The sequence below is a fragment of the Bubalus bubalis genome, chromosome 9, assembly GCF_019923935.1.
Source record: "Bubalus bubalis isolate 160015118507 breed Murrah chromosome 9, NDDB_SH_1, whole genome shotgun sequence".
Taxonomy (NCBI): domain Eukaryota; kingdom Metazoa; phylum Chordata; class Mammalia; order Artiodactyla; family Bovidae; genus Bubalus; species Bubalus bubalis.
Window position 1 is genome coordinate 59,892,599 of NC_059165.1, and position 19,090 is coordinate 59,911,688.

General features: G+C 43.6%; 1 protein-coding gene across 5 annotated transcripts in view; it reads left to right on the plus strand.

Moving 5' to 3' along the window:
* Positions 1-2,114: 2,114 nt before the first annotated feature.
* The window catches only part of NRG2 (neuregulin 2), a 198,785-nt gene continuing 181,809 nt past the window's right edge, over positions 2,115-19,090 (plus strand). The window contains exons 1-3 of one of the 5 annotated variants that reach the window (XM_044947595.2): positions 2,115-2,487; positions 2,580-2,689; positions 3,525-4,304. In XM_044947595.2, coding sequence (XP_044803530.1) covers positions 3,599-4,304 — 706 coding nt within the window. In that variant the 5' untranslated portion in view covers positions 2,115-2,487; positions 2,580-2,689; positions 3,525-3,598. Of the gene's footprint in view, positions 2,690-2,887; positions 3,127-3,524; positions 4,305-19,090 lie in introns of those variants that run through there. The other 4 variants (XM_025292597.3, XM_025292599.3, XM_044947594.2 and 1 more) reach the window with 4 other exon arrangements.

Below are 19,090 nucleotides of genomic sequence, written 5' to 3' on the forward strand. Positions count from 1 at the left end.
AGTTAAAAAAATTTTCAAGAAATTCCATATAATAATAGTTCTACTTTCAGTAGCTTTTGATTTAGACAATGCATGATAAAAAAACAAGCACCACTAAAAATGATTAGAAGATCTAACATTTTTTTAAAATAGATGTTATATGAATGTGATAAAAAATTCACAAGGTACAAAAGGGAACATCATGAAAAGTATTCTTGCACACCATTCCTCTATTGCCCTTCTCCAGAAAAATACTATTGTTTCCATTTCTGCTGTGTCCACTCAAAGGTAATCTAGAATCTACAAATATTTATGTATTTATCTTTTATTAATGTTTTTTCAATTATTTGCCCTTTAAGAAAAGATCAAATAAAAGATCAAATAATAGCATATCTTGCCACTTTTCTTCACCTGTTGCACGCTTCTGCATACTTAACCATGTCATGTTATACTTGAAAATGGATATGTGAAAAAAAAGAGATAGAATATGTATTTTTATTCATTACACTGGCATCTAGTATTGCAAAATTTCATTTCATTTTTAATATACAGAAAGTCCTAGTGTGCAATAACTACACACCACATAGAGAGTCTCAGCTCTGAGATTACTTATACACTGATATAAGTAAAATATCAATAACATTCAGCATTAATTTTGGCCCTTACTCTACACCAGACATTGTTCTAAGCACTTTACACTTATTATCTCACATAATCCACATCCTTCAAATCCTTCTAATCCTAGTTTAAATGTTATCTCCTCAGAGAAACCTTCCCTTATCCAAGTAGACCTATCCTCTCCCCTTTTCCCATCATTTCCTACTATCTCATCCTGTTTTTTTTTTTTTTCCATCAGGACAGTTACCTATTCACCTGCTTGTTTGCTGTTGTCTCCCCAGATGGAGTAAGAGCTTTGTGGGTGGGGACTGTGTCAGTTCGGCTCACTGCAGTATTTCCACTGAGTCCTAGGCTTCGGTGCCTGGCACAGAAGAGACACTCAGCCAGATATTTATTGAACTAAATACATAATGAGCAAAAAACAGTTTGTGAGGTAGACCTCAGTATGATCCCTATGATATGAATAAAGAAGCTAAGCCCTAGAGAGGGAAATAGAGTCAAGCCCAAATTAGTAATGTACAAAATTGGTATGAAACCCAGCACTGCTTGACCCTAGAATGCAAGCTCTCCACTGGTCTACTCTGACTACTCTGGTCTCAGAAACAGAAGATTGAGTACAATCTTGGCTGTGTGTGATCTTGAGTAATCTCCTTTTCCTCCCTGGGATTGTCTCTTCCATTGAAAAAAATGAGACGGCGGAGTTAGTAATCTTCCTTATAGCTATGATGGCTGAAAACAGAAAAGGAGACACTGAAGGGGTCAATAAGATGGGCTTGATGCCTTTAAGAGAGCTGAGTTTCCATTCAATAATTCCTACCTTCCTTCCTTCTGAGGATTTGCTGATCTTTACTCTATGCCAGGCACTGTGTTGGGGGCCCCTTTGGCATCCAAAGACTAATAGGATAAGTCCCTGCCATTAAGGTGCTCGGCCTGATGGGTCTAAAGCAGACCTATTAATAGCTGCTTGAAGTACAGTACAGGTCTTTGCCATAATAGTAATATGTACATGTCCCTTGGTAGTGCAGAAGAGGAAGGGCTTAGCTTCCTCTCTTGTGTGTGTGTGGTCGTGGGGATGGTGGTACACACATAGCCAGGGAGGGATGCGGCATACTGCTGAGCTGGGCCTTAGAGCTAGAATAGTTTTCCAGGTGGACAAGGCAGAGCTGTGACTTCTTGGATACAAGAGACATCATGTCCAGAGCACACCCAGAACCAGCACAATGTGCTGATGATTGCTAGGGCAGAGTCTTGGCTCCCAGAGGATTGAACTATGTAGAAGGAACCCATGAAGAGCGATGCTGGAGAGTTTGGACTTTACTCCTGAGGGCAGTGGCATGGCCAAATCATATTTATATTTTATTTTTAGAAGATCACTTTGGCAGTGGTAGAACTGGAGGAGGGTGATGAGGTGAAAAGTGTAGAAACCGGTTAGAAGGCTTTGCGGTGGTCAGGGAAGAGATGAGGAACACCTGTACCTCAGGTATTCCCACAGAGTTGCAAAGGAACTAGATAAATTGGGGATTTTTTTTTAAAGGTAGGGTTTTTTTTTTTTTTTAAAGGTAGAGGAGAAGGACTTAAAGGTTGGTTGGATAAGGGATAATAAAATGAGACGGAGGGTCTTATTGTGCCGGGTTGGCTGGCCAAGTATAAAATGGTTCCCTTAATAATTACATGGAATTTGGAGTTGAATGGGAGAAATAATGATGTTGGCTTTGAGTATGTTAAGTTTGGGATGTCTCTCAGCCAGGAGGGAAAGCTCTAGCTCCCTCCTCCCTTTCCAGAATAGCATTCCCAGCTCAAGTCAGACGTCCTCCATCCTCCGGCTGGTTTCCTGCAGTCCTCAATCGAGGATAAGATTCTCCAAGACCTTACTGGAATTCCTGAGCTCCCGTATCCTTCAAGGACATAGCTGGGTATTAAAAACTCTCCGGATCCTTAATGATAGAGTGAGAAAGGATCCTTAACTTGCTTTTTAAAATCAGATGCTGGCTTCAGTGAAGCAAACTCTCCTGCCTCTTGCAAGCAACGATCTTTGAGAAAGAAACCATTTCCTGTGGGAGTAGCTCTGGCCCTGACCGTCTCTGGCTCTCAGGTTGGCTCCCAAGAAGCCCCCACCTGCTTAGGGAGCGGCTTTAAGGGGGAAAAAAAGAAGAAGGTAATGAGGTTGTGTAGCATGCAGCCTGGTTCTGCCTGGCTGCTGGAGAAAGCCCAGAGACTTAGAGGCTTAACCACCACCCCTGGGTGGGTGGCCCCAACGCCTAGCCAAGACTCCATATAGCCTCAACTCTTCCCCCAAATGACGGGGCTGGGATCCTCCCCAGCTGACTCGAATCTCCAGCCACTCAGCAGGCGGTGGAGGGCCAAGCCCGTGGGCTCAATTAGGGACTGGCCCCTAGGGTCCTGCCGGGGAAGGGAATATACAACCCAGGAGGCAGGTCAGTCACCCGGGCCGTGGCATCTCCCTGGCTCCCACAGCCGATGTCCAAAGGCAGGACACACCCTGTGTCCCACTCCCACCTTCATAGGACGGTACCAGAATCTGCTACCTCTACCCCGCCCTCTGCTCATTCACTACCCCCACTGTCTTGCCCATAAATCCCTAAAGCACAGGGTAGCACGATTCCTCCCGCTTCCCTGCGGGGCCTGAAGCTGGGCACTAAAGCAGTGCAGTCCCAAGCTTCCCCTGCAGAAGCCGCGCTCCCCACTCGGTTCGGGGGTAGAGGGGGCGCGAGAGAGCAAGTGGGAGGACGTCCCATCCTCCGCATCCTCCTCCCGGTCCCGGCGCGCAGGGTGGGAGCGCTGCGCCGCTCCGCGCTGCGCATCTCGGCCCGCTCGCCGCCTGCCCCCCTGCCCTAGCTGGGCCACCTCCCCGGGCCGCCGGTGGAGGGCTACTGGGCGCTAACGTTACGCTGTTTCCGGTTTTCCAGCGGGCTCTGGTTTCCCCTCCCAAGGCGGCGGCGGCGGCGGCGGAGCGGCGGAGCCCCCCAAATGGCCTGGCCAGATGCGGCAGGTTTGCTGCTTAGCGCTGCCGCCGCCGCCGCCAGTGGAGAAGGCTCGGTGCAGCAGCTACAGCGACAGCAGCAGCAGCGAGAGGAGCAGCAGCAGCAGCGGCAGCGGCAGCAGCGGCGAGAGCGGCAGGAGCAGCAGCAGCCACATCAACAGCAGCAGCATCTCTCGTCCCGCTGCGCCCCCAAAGCCGCGGCCGCCGCAACAGCCGCAGCTCCGCAGCCCCGCAGCCCGGAGAGCCGCCGCCCGCTCGCGAGCCGCAGCCGCCGGAGGCATGAGGCGCGACCCGGCCCCAGGCTTCTCTATGCTGCTCTTCGGTGTGTCGCTCGCCTGCTACTCGCCTAGCCTCAAGTCGGTGCAGGACCAGGCGTACAAGGCGCCCGTGGTGGTGGAGGGCAAGGTACAGGGGCTGGCCCCGGCCGGCGGCGGCTCCAGCTCCAACAGCACCCGCGAGCCGCCCGCCTCGGGTCGGGTGGCGCTGGTGAAGGTGCTGGACAAGTGGCCGCTCCGGAGCGGGGGACTGCAGCGCGAGCAGGTGATCAGCGTGGGCTCCTGTGCGCCGCTCGAAAGGAACCAGCGCTATATCTTTTTCCTGGAGCCCACGGAGCAGCCCTTGGTCTTTAAGACAGCCTTTGCCCCTCTCAACACCAACGGCAAAAACCTCAAGAAAGAGGTGGGCAAGATCCTGTGCACTGACTGCGGTGAGTTGCCCCCTCTCTCTGCTGGAGAAAGGGGGGAGGGGCGAGGTGGTGGAAGATGGGGGTGGGGCGGGAGGTATCTGCAGGTGCCCGGGCCTGGCAGCGCCCGGGGCCGCTGGTGAGGGGTGGGGGTGGGGAGTGGCGGGAGAACGGGTGGTGGGGCTGCCCCTGGGCAGGGCTTTTGGCATGGTGGGTGACGAGGTTGGTATTGGGGAGAAAGAAGATTAGGCTCGAAGTGTGCCAGGGCTGGGGGGCGGGGGGACGCGCTGGCCTGTGCCAGCAGGGATCTGCGGCTGATGTATGGCATGTGGGGCTGGAAAGCTGCCACCATAGCCCAGTAGCGGCAGGAAAAACGGAGAGGTCCGCGTGTTGCTGGCCCGAAGCTCAGTGAGTCAGGAGTGACCCTCGGAGGCCTTGCCCGCTCTGCTCCCAAGGGCCTGCCTTGCCCAGGCTGGCAGGGTCTGCAGGAGCAGCTGGGCAGACTCCCAGGCTGTGAAGGCCTCCGCTTACAAGTTCTCCTAGGGAATGATGGCCCCCGCCCCCTCCTTCCTCTCCTGGGCTTCGGGCTCAGCTCATCCACACCGCTGGCTGGCGCAGGCAGAGTTGGACTTTTTCTGCTACTGTTTTCTGTCCCCCATGTGGTTCAGGGTTTTGTTTTGTTTTGTTTTCCTCCATCGTGATTGCTTGTCTTTGCTGAGCTGGTTGCACAGCCCTCTCTTAACCTCCAGTACTAGTGAGCAGACAGCTCTTTTGGCTGTTTCTGCGAGATCTTCCTAGGTCTGTTGCTTGTGATGACGGGTGAAATAGAGTAACTTCTCCTGAATGCTGGGAAGTTCAGCTCTGACATCTTACCGCGCAGGATGTGTTGACTGCATATCTCATCTTCATGATGTTGGGTGCTGCACAGGAATGCAGGTGATGAGAAACAACACTGAAGTCTGTCGATGTGTGCAGCTGAGAATGGAGTCTCCCATGTCAAAAGTCAAAGAAATGTCAGTTTAAGATCTTTTCCTCTTTGTCCCTGAATCCAGTAATTACTTCTCAGGAAGCTATTTCAAACCAAATTGTGGCTGGACTGGAGTGTTTGGTGTTAGCCTGTCTTGTGCTTATTCATATTGAGGTTTCATTTCGTCCCAACTAAGGCTGAATTTGATGTTTGTAGTGTGCATCTGAGCTGTGCAGTCACTGAATTGTGATAGATACCCTGGTCTGTCATAGAAGTTGGTATATTTACTAGTTTACCAACTGCTTCTGAGTAGTGTAAATAAGACTGAGTAGCAAAGAATGTGTAACAGCTCGGAGGAAGTTTTGCTGCCCTCATCTTCCTAGATCAATGCCTTTGACTTTTGGAAGCTTCTTTTCTTCCGCATGTCCCCTGCCCCCTCCCTGCCCCTGTCCTTCAGAAGACAAATTTTAGTTTGTGGTGGGAACTATATCTAGGTATTATGTTAAACTGTGATCACTTTAATCAGAAGAATCTTGCAGTGTCTTAATAAGGAAGAAAGAAACTTTTGGTGGTAACAGCAGTTTCTCTCTCTGACATTGTTCTGAGGAATATTGTTGACTGCTCTTTAATGTTGGTTTTATGCTCTGAAACATTTTATGATAAGTTGAGACCAGTTAAGAATTTCTAATTTTTTATTCTGTTAAGTGATTTTTTTTTTTTTCCCCCCTGAGATTCCTTGGGGGAGCTGTGGAACTGTATTATGCAGCGAGAAATAGATAGTAAAAACATTTATTGAACCTTGTCCAAGGACAGCTTCTGTTTGGGTTTTCAGTGAGTTGCTCCTGAGTGTGCACTGTGTACATCACCACCTAATCCCCAGGCTGGTGCACCAAGCCCCAGTGGTCATCATCCCCTGTCTTGCTCCTCTGTTCCCCCTTCTTCCTTCAGTTATACCTTGTTTGTTTTAGTGAGTGTTTAATAGCTTAATAGTTGAATGTGGAGATCATGAAAGACCTCGGGGTCAGAAATACAGTCCACTTTTAGGTTGCGATCATCTCGTAAACATAGCATGTGTAATGTAGTTCTCAGAAAGGTAAATTTAGGGCTGCAAGCACTGCTCATGAGAAGGCCCTCACATCACAGATTATCAAGGGGCAGGAACATGTATGGGAGTAAACATTTTAGAATACAAAAATTTTTGCTTTGAATTGATGGTAAATAGATACACATCAGGTTGGGGGGAGCTTTATGTAAGCAGATTAGAAATTAAAGGACATTTTCTGGAGAAAACGTGTGGAACTGGTGATAATATGACAGAAGAGCATAAACGGCATTTTCTTATTTTCTACAATGTTTTTAAAGAAAACATGCACTAGTAATGGTATATTAAATAAGGAAGCAAATCTTTTTAACTAACCACAACACCTTCCTTGTGTTCAGCAGGAAATAACTAACAAATTCATTTTCTGTTTTCTATGTCTAAAGAAAACCCTCTGGGCCAAAGGGTCATTGGGAACATTTTCTCCTTGGAGCAGATCTGCCCATTGCAAAATAGGGAAACTGGCACCTGGAAACTGTCATCATGGCCCTTATATTGAGCAACTGTGGTTGAATTGTTACTTTGTTTAGCCAGTTTCAGCTCTGAACTGTCTGGATTCTGGGAGGTATGGTTCCTAGGGAGATCTTTCAGAAAGCTGTATTTTGGTGGGCCAGGATCTGGGGACAAGGTGCCCTATGGAGAGATGAAGGTCTTCGTAAGTGAGTAATTTTACCACAAGTATGAAATGTTGACTTGAAACCTGTGAAATCCTCCTGGAATAGCAGTATTTGCCAGAGGCCTTTTTTATAGATCTAATGTGTATCATTCATCCCAAATTACTACCTCTGGTGGTAAAGAGTGGAGTAAAATCTTTGCATTTCTCAGAAGACTACATACATGGATGTGTTTTCTGCACCTTCTGAGGGAAGAACAGGAAAAAGATTCAAAAAGGACTCTCAGGGGTTAGAAATTCTGTACAATGCTATGAAAGCATCCTGTTCTGCAAATAGTCCTGCATTTTTAATGATGGCTGCATATATTTTGGCTTAATCACACCCTTTCTTGTTGCTCTCCTATATGTATATGGCTTTTAAATTGTTTCATTATTAAATAGATGCAATAAATATAATTTTTTTTTTCTTAAAGAAAGATCATTCTTCCTTTGGGACTTTCTGAATTGGCGTTTTCTTCCAATATATAGTGTACTTTGTTGTTAAAGATAGAAAAGGTGTATTCCTAGGGATCTTTATGTTCTTTAGAATAGTTTAAATTAATGTGGCACTCAGATTCACATATTAGAGCAAGGTAGTCCACAACATTCAGTATAGCAAAAGCAACTGCATATTTTTAAAATGCTGTTTATTTAAAGAATCTTTTCTTCCCCAGCCAGCTGGAAACCCAGCTGTGCTGCAGCTAGAAGATGGGAAAGTGAAAGTAGATTAGAAACTGACCGGTCCTAGTAGTGAGGACAGGCTTGGTTATAGATTTAAGGGTAGAATTATCATTATAATGTCATTATTTCTTTCAGTGGCTGTGTTTCTCAGCCGATAGGGATTCTTGGGGCAGGAACCATATCTTATCTTTGAGGTCTTTCTCCTTTCCTGCCCTTTAATGTTTGGTACTGCCCCTGGTTTACAGAGGGATTCTCCCAAGTGTCTTTTGAATGGGTGAAGTCAAGTGAAGTTCAAAAAGCAGGCCTCCAGATTAATACTAAACCAGTCTTATTTCTCCTATCTGTGACACCAAGTGTGGTGCTGAAAAGCTGTGTTTGATGATAAGCCCTTACCTGTCGCTATGGGAACCTTTTTTTCTTAAGGAGTTGTTATCAACTAGAGTACTTAACCACAATGTGCTTAATCATTATGCTGATTAGTGTTAATGGGATTTGTGGAGAATCTACATCTTGTTGGAGAAGACTCCCCTTTTTTTTAGAGGGCAGTTAATCACCTCCCCCAACTCCCATGTCTGAACAGAAATAACTATCAGCTTGAATTAACAAAAGATCTGGGAGCTAGAGGGGGTGGTATATTAACTAAGTAGGTGACTAACTTCTTCTTGGTCCCAGTGCTCTTAACTATCTTTTGTTATCTGGGATATTTTAATTTCATTTTCTAATAGCAAACATGTCATTAACTTTTCTCTTATAAGATTGTATATATAGTTTGAATATGTAAAACCTTCATATGGCTCAAAATTTAGAAAGCACACAAGAATATACAGTGAAAAGTTTCCTTCTTTTCCCCTGTCCTCAGCTACCCAGATCTTAGGCAATTATTACATATCTTGAAATGTGTATTTCCCTAAAAGCAAAATATTTTTCAAAGTAATCTTGTATTTTTTCTTAACAGATGGAGAATGTTATTTTTCCATTAAGTCAATGTTATGGTAAATTCTTCCCCAGTAGTATATATATAACTTTTTTTTAAACCTAATCCAAGATCTCAACCAGTATCCTGCCTTACAAATATAACCCTAGGGTAAGGAATAAAAATGCCAACTTATTTTTCAGATACTTTGCCATTAAGAAGTTTTCCATGACAGTGCATTTTGCGAGTGAGTCTTAATTGAGATGCTCAGAGGAAGATGCAGAGGTTTGTCACTGAGCTTTAGGGCAGCAGCTCTACTCACACAGCAGTTGCTGCTGTTTGCACTCTTGGTAGGTCATCTCACAATAGTGTCCATGTGGGAAATCACATGATCCCGTATATGGGAAGAGAAAACTCCACAGTGCCTGATTGCTTTAATTCTCATTTAGAAGCCAAAGACCCCAGTTGCAGAGAAAGAATTTGATTTTGACCATATTCGTGTAAAACTGGTAGGAATCCACAGTGAATGGGCCACTCGAATACAATTTTGAAGTACGTTTAAGGTAGCTGACTTGAATGTAGTGTTAAATTTTCAGAGGATCAAAGAATTGCCATTTGGATAAGTAGGGTTTAAAGCAAATATGCAAACCTAAACATTGGGCATTCTTAACCCTCTAAAGCCTATTGGCTTAGTGGCACATGGCAGTTAGTGGCACAGAACACTGACTTAGAAAAGGAATGATGATCTCAGTATCAGTGAATTTTCCCCTGTGTAGTCTTTGACACTTGTTCTTGGGACTTTCTTTTCAGGATCTGAGGTGTTGTTAGTATAATTTACGGCAAAAGTAAAAGGAATTTCCCTCCAAATTTTGAGTTTGGAAGGATGTGTGTGAAATGGGGATTTTTGTCTTACTTGTTTCCTGTGAATTAACCCTTCCCACTTACTTACTGGAATATGTACATTGAATTTCAAGAGATGATATAGGGAACTCTTTAGAAAATTGGGACAGTAAATGAATTGAACATTGGGCATTATGACAAGTTTGGAAAAATGACTGTCATGTGAAATTCAAGTAGACTCCTTTAAAAACAACAGTACACATGGATGATCTTGGTGAGCAGCGTTTCAAGCAAGCCTGTAGGAACTGAAGCAAACCTGGAGGATGATTAAAAGGCTTTAGTATGACATGAAAGAGGATGTGCTGTACCCACATCAAGAGCTGGGAAGCTTTTGCCAGCCTGGGATCAGAAGACAGAGAGTCACACTGACTGAGAGCTTTTGGTGCTAATCAGCTGTGATGTTTTTGGTAATTATGAAATGAGGTTGAGTTAAGGAGCCTTCTTGCTCTGGCTAGTTGCTGCTGGCACAATGTGGCATGCAAGCTCCATTCTACAGTAACATTCCCTTCCTGCTCTGTACATGCAGTGAGATCCAAACAGCCTCTCCAGGGACCTTCTCTGGGACAGAGCCTGTAGGTCTTGTCTGTGCCTCAGCTCAGAACCTGATTGTGCTGCTTGCCTCCTGGGGTGGGGCTGGAGGCAGTTAACATTCCATTTGCCCTTGCCGATGTTTCCAGAGTAGCAGAGGCACAGGTATCCTAGAGAGTTTCCTTATTCCATTAGCACCACAGACCCCCAAGATGTGATGTTCAGGTTTCTTTTTATTCTCTCTTCTGAAACAGAATCTCTAATGGTTCTCTTTTTTCTTTGTTTCCTGCCTTGTACTGAGGACTTTGGCTTCCCCACCTCCTTCCCTCACTCGTCTCTTTGTACAGATTGAGGATCTGTCTGTTCTTTAGGCTAGGATGTTTTACTTGGTCTTGATCTTGATGTTGGTCTAAACAGAAGCCAAGCTGAACTAACATTACTTAGGATTGAATGAGAGTAAGGTTACCACATGGCTAAATACCTGGTCCAGCCCGTGGGAAAGTCAGGACATCATTAATTTGTGACAGTGATGCAATTTGGTATCCTAGAGTTTGTATTATTACTAAAAGAACTTCCTTTCATTTCCATCTTTCAAGTGTTTGCTTCAACAAGTATTGGAATGTATGCTCTGTGTAAAGAACTAGATACTTTAGGGGAGCTGCATCAGACACAGTCCCTGTCACCAAGGAGCTTATAATCTAAAAGTACAAAGATGTAACAGCAATTCAATCTAGCATATGATAAATGCCATAAGATATACCAATGTAGTGCTTTTGGAAGGAGGGCAAAAGTCATAAAAGAAAGATCTGGTTAGAGGATTAAAGTTTCTTTGATAAGTAGTTTGAGATGGGATTTTAAGAGTCAGATAGATGAGGTGGAGGTGGTTTATGGATAGAGATGAGCTAATTGATTAAATCAATTCCTATAAACAGAATAGCATTCTCAGTAGCAGAGGGGCATGTATGTAGTATACAAAACAACCAGAAAGAAAGGGACAAATGGGCACAGGATCTAGAGAGGTAAATTAGGATGATATTTCCACCCACCTTGAGTGCTAGACTCATGAGTTTATTTGTAATTATGCAAGTAGTACTTGAAGGCTTAGGTTAAAAGCAGCTCAGTAATGTGTTGTAGTTTTCAGTAAATGAGTCTTTTACATATTTTTCCTTAGTACTTCATGTTTTCTGGATGCTTTTGTAAATGGCATTTTTTTTAATTTTGTTTTCCACTTATTCATTGCTGCTGCTGCTGCTACTGCTGCTAAGTTGCTTCAGTTGTGTCCAACTCTGTGACCCCATAGACGGCAGCCCACCAGGCCCCACTGTCCCTGGGATTCTCCAGGCAAGAACACTGGAGTGGGTTGCCATTTCCTCCTCCAATGCATGAAAGTGAAAAGTGAAAGTGAAGTCGCTCAGTCATGTCCGACTCTTAGCGACCCCATGGACTGCAGCCTACCAGGCTCCTCCATCCATGGGATTTTCCAGGCAAGAGTACTGGAGTGGGGTGCCATTGCCTTCTCCTATTCATTGCTAGCATATAGAAAAAATTTGTGTTTTTTTTTTTATTCATTGCTAGCATATAGAAAAACAATTTTTAAAATATTGACTTTGTATCCTGTGACCTTAATAAATTCACTTATTCACTTGAATAACCCTTTTTGGGGGGTAGAGTTTCTAAGGATTTTTTTCTATGTACATGACTATATTGTCAGTGAAGAAGAGACAGCTTTGCTTTTTCCTTTCTAATCTGTTTGCCTTTATTTCTTTTTCTTGCCTTATTCCACTGGCTGCAACTGCCAAGTATAATGTTGAATAAGTGTAATGAAAATGAACATCCTTGTCCTATTCTTTGGGGGAAAACATTTATAGACTTTCACTATTAAGGATGTTAGCTGAAGGTTTTTCTTCTTTTAAAAAGAAAGTCTGCTAACTATAGTGTAATGACTGAGAGTTTGTGCTGTACAGCCAAGTGAACCTGAGTTCAGAAACCATCTTCTACATTTTGTGACTAGGTGATGTTGGGCATATTACATTCTGTATCTCAGTTTTCTATAAATGGTGATAGTGATTGCTCATAATAGGATTGCTATGAGTATTAAATGAGATAATGCATGTAAAATAATTAATACAGCACTTGCTCAATAAGTGTTATCAACAAAATCTTCTTAACTTAGACCAACATGAGCAACTAGTAAGTGAAAATACTAAGTTCTGGAGGACTGGAGGCAGACAAGGGGAGAAATTTTTATTGACAACTGTATTATATCTGTGGTCTCATTGTAGGGAAGCCCATGAGACTCCAGGATATGAATGCTGGGCCTATGGAGCTCCCAAGTAGACTACAAATTTTAATGTGTCCATGGGTCTATGTAGTCAATTTTTTGAGAAGCTCATGGATAGAAACTGCTTTTCTCTGTTTCACCAATGGGAGGACTAAGACTCAGACTCCAAATTGACCCTTTCAAAATTTCATCATGCTTGTGGGGTCAACCAAGGGTTCACATTCAGGAGTCCTGCCAGGCTGCTCTTTTACTTTGACAGGTCTTATCTTAAATTGTATTGTTAGGAGGAGTTGCTGAAAGTCCCTGGAAAATGGCTGAAAGCGTCCTTTTTTCTTTCAAAGAAAGTAGGTTCCTGATTCATCCTGATTTGATTTGGGGGTTTCCAGAGTTGGGGATGGGTTTACACTGAATCATTCATACTCTTTCTTTCCTTGTTTCTACACTGGGCTGGGCTGGGTCTGGTGGCTGTCTTGGGTCAGAGAGGGTACAGGTGGTGGCATGTAAGAGGTGGCATTTGGGGAGCTTGTGGGGTTTAATTTTAATTAATTAATTGATGTGTGGCACCCATTGGAACCCATTGGAAGTATGAAACTTTGCTCCTTAAATGTTTTAGAACAAAGACTCTGCTTCCTCTAAATATCTGCTGGGTATTATTACCCCTCAGATCCTAGACTGGCCACACATTCTTGACCTCAAGAAGTATTGTTTTTTCTTATTCTTGGACTTTAAGTGTTTATGGCCTATATCACTTGTATGACACATCATTTAATGCCATGGACTGCTAATTATCTTGCTAGGGTCAGTGTCTTAGCTCCTTCTCCTGATTATAAGATCTTTGGGGCCTGAAACTTAAGATATGGTTTTGTAAATATTTGGTTACTGGCTATTGCTAAGTAAGGGAGCAGTTAGACCTTTGCTTTAGATCACAAAGTAAGATCACTTTGTCCCAGATAGATTTTGAGATTCCTCAAATGTCAGCTCAGGCTAAGGGACTAGACTAACTATGGAAAACGTCTTCAGACATTTGGATAAAAGGCAGAATTTTGCTGCTTTGTTATGTTTCAGGGTTTTGTTTTGTTTTTTCCCTTGATAGTCTATAGTTTCTTCTTTTTCTTGTGAGTAATTCTCTGTTCTTGAGTTTTAGAACTATCTCTAGATGGTTTTCCTAATACATGTCAATATTTTTGCTTGTGTTTCATTCCTGTCTTTTAGTTCATTTGCATTCTGCAAAATTCTTCAGTCTTACTTGCCATGTGAGCTTTTTGGATGTTCCCTCTCCTGGTCTCTCACTGGAATGGCCAGTTGGATTCTGTTACTCTGGCTGGTTCATGCTTCAGGCTGAATACCTTAAAGAAGTAAGAGGCATCTTACTGAGGTAAACTGAGATCACAAATTGGGAGTGATTGTACCTCTTTGCCTTTGGGCAGCTTGGGGGCTTCTGGAGGCCAGTACAGGTTCTTGGATCATTCTTTTTTTCTGAAAGTGTATGGAGTAGAAGCCCAGTGTTTCTTCATATCTCTCTTTTAGCATGTTCATTCTTTCGCCATTTCCTTAAAACGAGGCATTTTCTGCCATATCTGCTCGGCTAAATTACTGGGTGGGGGTGGGAGGGTCCTCACTAGAGCAAGTTCTTTTCCAGCTCAGGGCTCCTAAGGGCTCTCAGTCATCACTTTGTCGCAGGCTGTGGCCCTCAGCTTCCTCAAGTCAGAGTCCTTTTCACTAGTGCCTGTGGCCGTACACATAATCTCAGTATAGCTCCTCACCATGTTGCTTAAGCCACTAATGAATTTCACAAGCGCTACCCAGTTGATGGCTCTTCTCTGGAGTAATTTTATATGGCTTTAGAGAAGAGAGTTTATTTAGCAGTCAGGACAGAACAGGTGGATTAAGTAGATGATCTGCTATGTCTGAATTCCTGTTTCTGAGTGAGAAATAAAGTAACAGCAGGGCCGCGTCCAGTGCAGCTTTCCCAACAATGTCATTGGTTGATTGTATTTCAGAGAAAAATAATAATAATTTGAAAGAGAATAATGTTTTTAAAAGGAAGAATGGAGTCTCACACCATGAAATGACTCATTTATTACAGAGTGAAACCAAGGATCACAAATGAAGTGTTTCTTTCAAAGGACACTGGGGCTTCCAAAGGCAGTCTGTCTGACTGCTCACTCATAAAGGGTTTCCTTTTCAGTCTGTTAGATGAGTTTCACTTCTGAGACCTTCTTACCTGGCGCTCTATCCCCCCACCATATCCCATCTTGCCCCAGCCCTTCTACTTAGGCCTGTTGTCATACTTGCTATGTCATAAATGTAACAGCCATCCCTCAGCCAAGAAGCAGAGAAGTTTCCAGAAATTTCTAGTACAAAGTTCCCAGTCTTTCCTTGGACTTTATGTCTGATGGACCTAGTGGGAAAATAGGAACAAGGCAAGAGATAGGTACGTATGCAGGTAAAACTGTACCTAACAACTTGGGCTAAATTTCTGTTAAGTCCAATTCTTTTAGACAAAATATGGGGCTTTTCCAAGAAAAACTTCCCCCATATTTTTAGGTCTCATTTTCAAAAGAAAATGCTCTCTCCAAAAAGGCTAGTAGCGTTCACTGTCCTCTTAGTAACATTTAGATTAAATTGTCTTGGCCAAGTACTGACAATAAACCCTTTCAGATGGCACCGCTGGGGCTCGGCCCAAGTGATTCTGGTCAATACTGGGAAAATCCTAAGATATGGAGCCTCGTAAAATACTTCGGACAGAGCAAGATTTAACCAGCTCTGAGAGACACTCCTTGCTGCTGGGAAAGAAGGTAATTTGTAGGATGAAGAGAGGCACATGGGCACATGGGTGGCCCTCAGATTGGGAGTTTGCCGTCTTTGTTTCTTAGTAGGTTTCCGCTGTTCGTGGTTTGCACTCAGCTGACTGAGAGGGCATCTGGGAGCTGGAGCTGAGTCTGTTTCCCTTGGGATACTGTTTTCACCTTGGCCAGTTTTACCCCAGCTTCTACCTTTGCCCACACAGAAGATGGACTTTGTGCTTCTCATGTGTGGTGTCACAGCCTCAGGGCCTCTGGTGAAGGGTCTGCACCAGGCCCAGAGCTTGTTGTACAGAAGTAAGAATTAAAGCATTTGGTTTTACATTACTTCTGTGAAGGGATCACTTGTGCTGTGTCTGGAAGAAAACATCAAGCTGATAAAGGTTCCCAAGGGGTTTGGACTTCCCTGTTGATGGATCCACCTGCCAATGTAGGAGATGGGGTAAAATACCCGGGTTGGGAAGATCCCCTGGAGTAGGAAATGGCAACTCACTCGAGTTTCTTCCCTGGAAAATTCCATGGATAGAGGAGCCTGGCAGGGTACAGTCCATGGGGTCACAAAGAGTCAGACACAACTTAGTGACTTAGCACACATGCACACATGTCCAGTGGGTTTGATGGTTTTCACTGGGCCAAGGTCATGAACCATGTTTTTTAAAGAAAGTATAAGAGTTTACTTTTCTCACCTCTTAAGTTAAATAACAGCCTCATAATTCCAGAGTAGGGGTGAGCATTGCCACTGACAGAGAAAGAGGAGAAAGGGCCAGTGGTGCTGCTGTCTACATGCGGCGTGCCCATTTGTGTCTGACTGTTCAACCATAAAGACTGAAGCTGGTTTGTGGATCCTGCTGTGGTTGCTCCAGTATTTTGGAGATATAATGTTTGGTTCTCTTCTCTCCCGCTTCCTTCACAGATCCTTCCATCACTATTTTTCTTTTCAGCACTTTGTAAAGGTTATGTTTCCTAACAGATCGTCCTTGGTTTTCTTCTCAATTTACCTAATCCATTTTGAAATTTCAGCTCCGTATACTGTAGTGGTTAAGGCCGAATGTTCTGGAGCCAACTGTGAAGAGTGAATCTTGTCTCTATGACTTATTAGCTATATATGTGTGTGTGTGCTTAGTCACTCAATTGTGTCCGACTCTTTGTGACCCCATGGACTGTCACCTATTAGCCCTGCCAGGCTCCTCTGTCCATGAAGATTCTCCAGCAAGAATACTGCAGTGGGTTGCCATGCCCTCCTCCAGGGGATCTTCCTAACCCAGGGATCGAACCCAGGTCTCCCGCATTGCAGGTGGATTCTTCACCGTCTGACCTGCAAATAACCTTAGGCAAGTTGATTGACCATTTTGTGTCTCAGGTTCCTCAACTGTAAAGTGGGGCTAATTTTAATACCTATCTCATAGTATTGTGATAAGGATTCAGTGAGTTACTTTTACTTTAAAGTTTACTTTATGTAAAGTGCTTAGATTGGTGGCTGCTTAGATTGAAAACATTCAATGCAGACAAGCTACAATTACTATTATTGTCATGTTTATTATTAGTTGAGAGAGAATGGCTTTGGATTCAGACTGATATTTTCTTAAAATCCTGACTCTTCCTTCCCAGCAATGTGAACTTGGAAAAAGTCCCTTAATTTTGCTGAGTTCCAGTTTCCAACTGCCTATGGCATGTTGTTTCAGTTATCCATTGCAGCATAACAAACCAACCTAAAATATAGTGGCTTCAAATAGCAATCTTTATTCGTTATTGTTATTCATAGTTCTGGGAATTGACTGGGCTCAGCTAGGAAGTTTAGTGTCTTTCATGTATTTTTTGGTCAGATGGTAGCTGAGCAGTCAAACAGTGGGTGAGACTGGGTCATTTCCCATTTTCCTCTCTGACATGTCTAGCAACTGATGCTGGCTGGTTCTCATCTGGGAGCTTAGCTGGGAATGAAGGCTAGGGACCAACCTTGCCTGGGTTTCCTCACAACATAGTGGCAAGGTCCGTAAGTGAGCATCCCACGAGATTGCCGGGCAAAAGCTGTATTGCTTTTATGATCTAGCCTCAGAGGTGACCAGTATCACCTCTACCACATTCTGTTTCTTGGAAGAGAGTTTACCAAGGCTTGACCAGATACAAAGGGAAGAGAATTAGACTTGACCTCTTGATGGAAGGATTGTCAAAGAATTTGTGGACATGTTTTGAAACCATTGCAGTCTTCCCTCTGGTCACAAATTATTTATATTCCTTGCACATGAAAAATATGCTTATCCTGGCCATTGCATTCACAGTCCATTGTAGTAGTATACTTACTTATTAAAACAAAACAAAACTCATCCTCACCGAGACCCTCCTCCCTCAAAAAGTCTCATCTATATGGCATCAAGTTCAGGCTCAAGAGCCAGGGTCTCATCATCCAAATTAGATCCTGGTGCAGATGAGACTCCTTTCATGAGGTTCTTTGGGGACAGCAATTCAAATGCTGTTCCTCTTGACCTGAAGACTGTCAACTAAAGAGATAAATCATTTGCCCTCCAATACAATGGTGGTATAGACACAGGATAACTGCTACATATGCCTCCTTTTAAAAACTAGTAATACTTGAATGTTTTTAAATGACTTTATTTTTTACTTAAAATTTTGAAATTTTAAGTAATCTATAAGAAAGTTACAAAAATATAAAGGATCCTCTTTCTTCAGCTTCCCCAAATTAGACAGCTATAAAATGATAAAAACCAGGAAATTAATACTATTGATATAATGTTATTAACTCATTTCTAGATCTTGTTGAAAATTTGCCAGTTGTCTTATCAATGGCCTTTACTTGACAGAGGATCCAGTCTAGGATCCCATATCACATTTAGTTGTTTTGTCTCCTTAGTCTTCTATCTGGGTAGATGTTCTCATTTAGAAAGAGAAGAGCCAGCAGTCGTGGTCCATAGCAGTTCTGAAATCCAGCCTGGCACACAAGTAGGGCTCAGTCCTGTTGCCTGGGGATGAGTGTCCACTGCTCTTGGATTTACCCAATGCTCATGGTGTTGCCCTCTAATTATCCTTCCTTTTCCATAAAATGTAGTCTGTGTTTGCAGCTAAGCAGTTTTCTCAGTTCTGTATTCTTTTAGGTGGTATCTAGTCAAATGTGTCCACAAGAGGAGGAGACTTAGGAGAGGCACACAAAAGAACAAGTTTACTGTACTCATTGCTCCTAGAGATGGGGGTCCCTGCATGCCACACAGGGTCACAGGGAGAGTACCAAGTTTTGGTCAGGTGGCAGAAGACTGGAACGAGAGCAAAACATTAGGTTGAAATTTATTGGAGTTTCCTTGGAGGGTGGAAGTCAGGGCAGGGTGAACAGATTAGCATTGGCTAGTTTGAATGATTTTGGTGGGGCTCTAAGTTATAGGGGTGGTCCCTGGTTTCCTGGTACCTGGCCCTGGGATGATTAAAGGGCAGATGGAGGAGGCAGGGCTCTGGACTGGTTAGTTCACACATCAAAGGCATGCTCCTGGCTGAGTCCTTTGCTGTTTCTAAGAATTGGGTAGCCCTAGAAGGGGCAATCCCTCTCCAGCCAGAAATGGTTTTTTAAGATGTCAAAACATCATAATACATAGAAAATTTGAACAGTACACTCAGCTTGATTCCTACTTGTAGATATTTTGGGGCCCAAAGTCTTTTCATTTTGCTCTGTTTGGTCCCTTTTAGTCTAAGCTGGTAGTGTTCCTATAGTATACTTCTTTTTAAAAATCTGTGGTGCTTATGAATCTTATCAAGGTTCCTTACATTAGACAAAAGCCATACCTACAAATCTTATCAAGAGAAGCTCTTCTCTACTGTGAGCTTCCTGTAGGCTGCTGCGGGACACTCTTCTTCAGGCTAAAGGAGTCACTGTTCTTTAATGGAAAGGGACTGGTCTCAGAAACAAGTCCCAGAGATTATTTGAGGCATTGCCTTTGACCTTTCTGAGGTCTGAACAAAGGATACAATTCACATCTCAAATTAA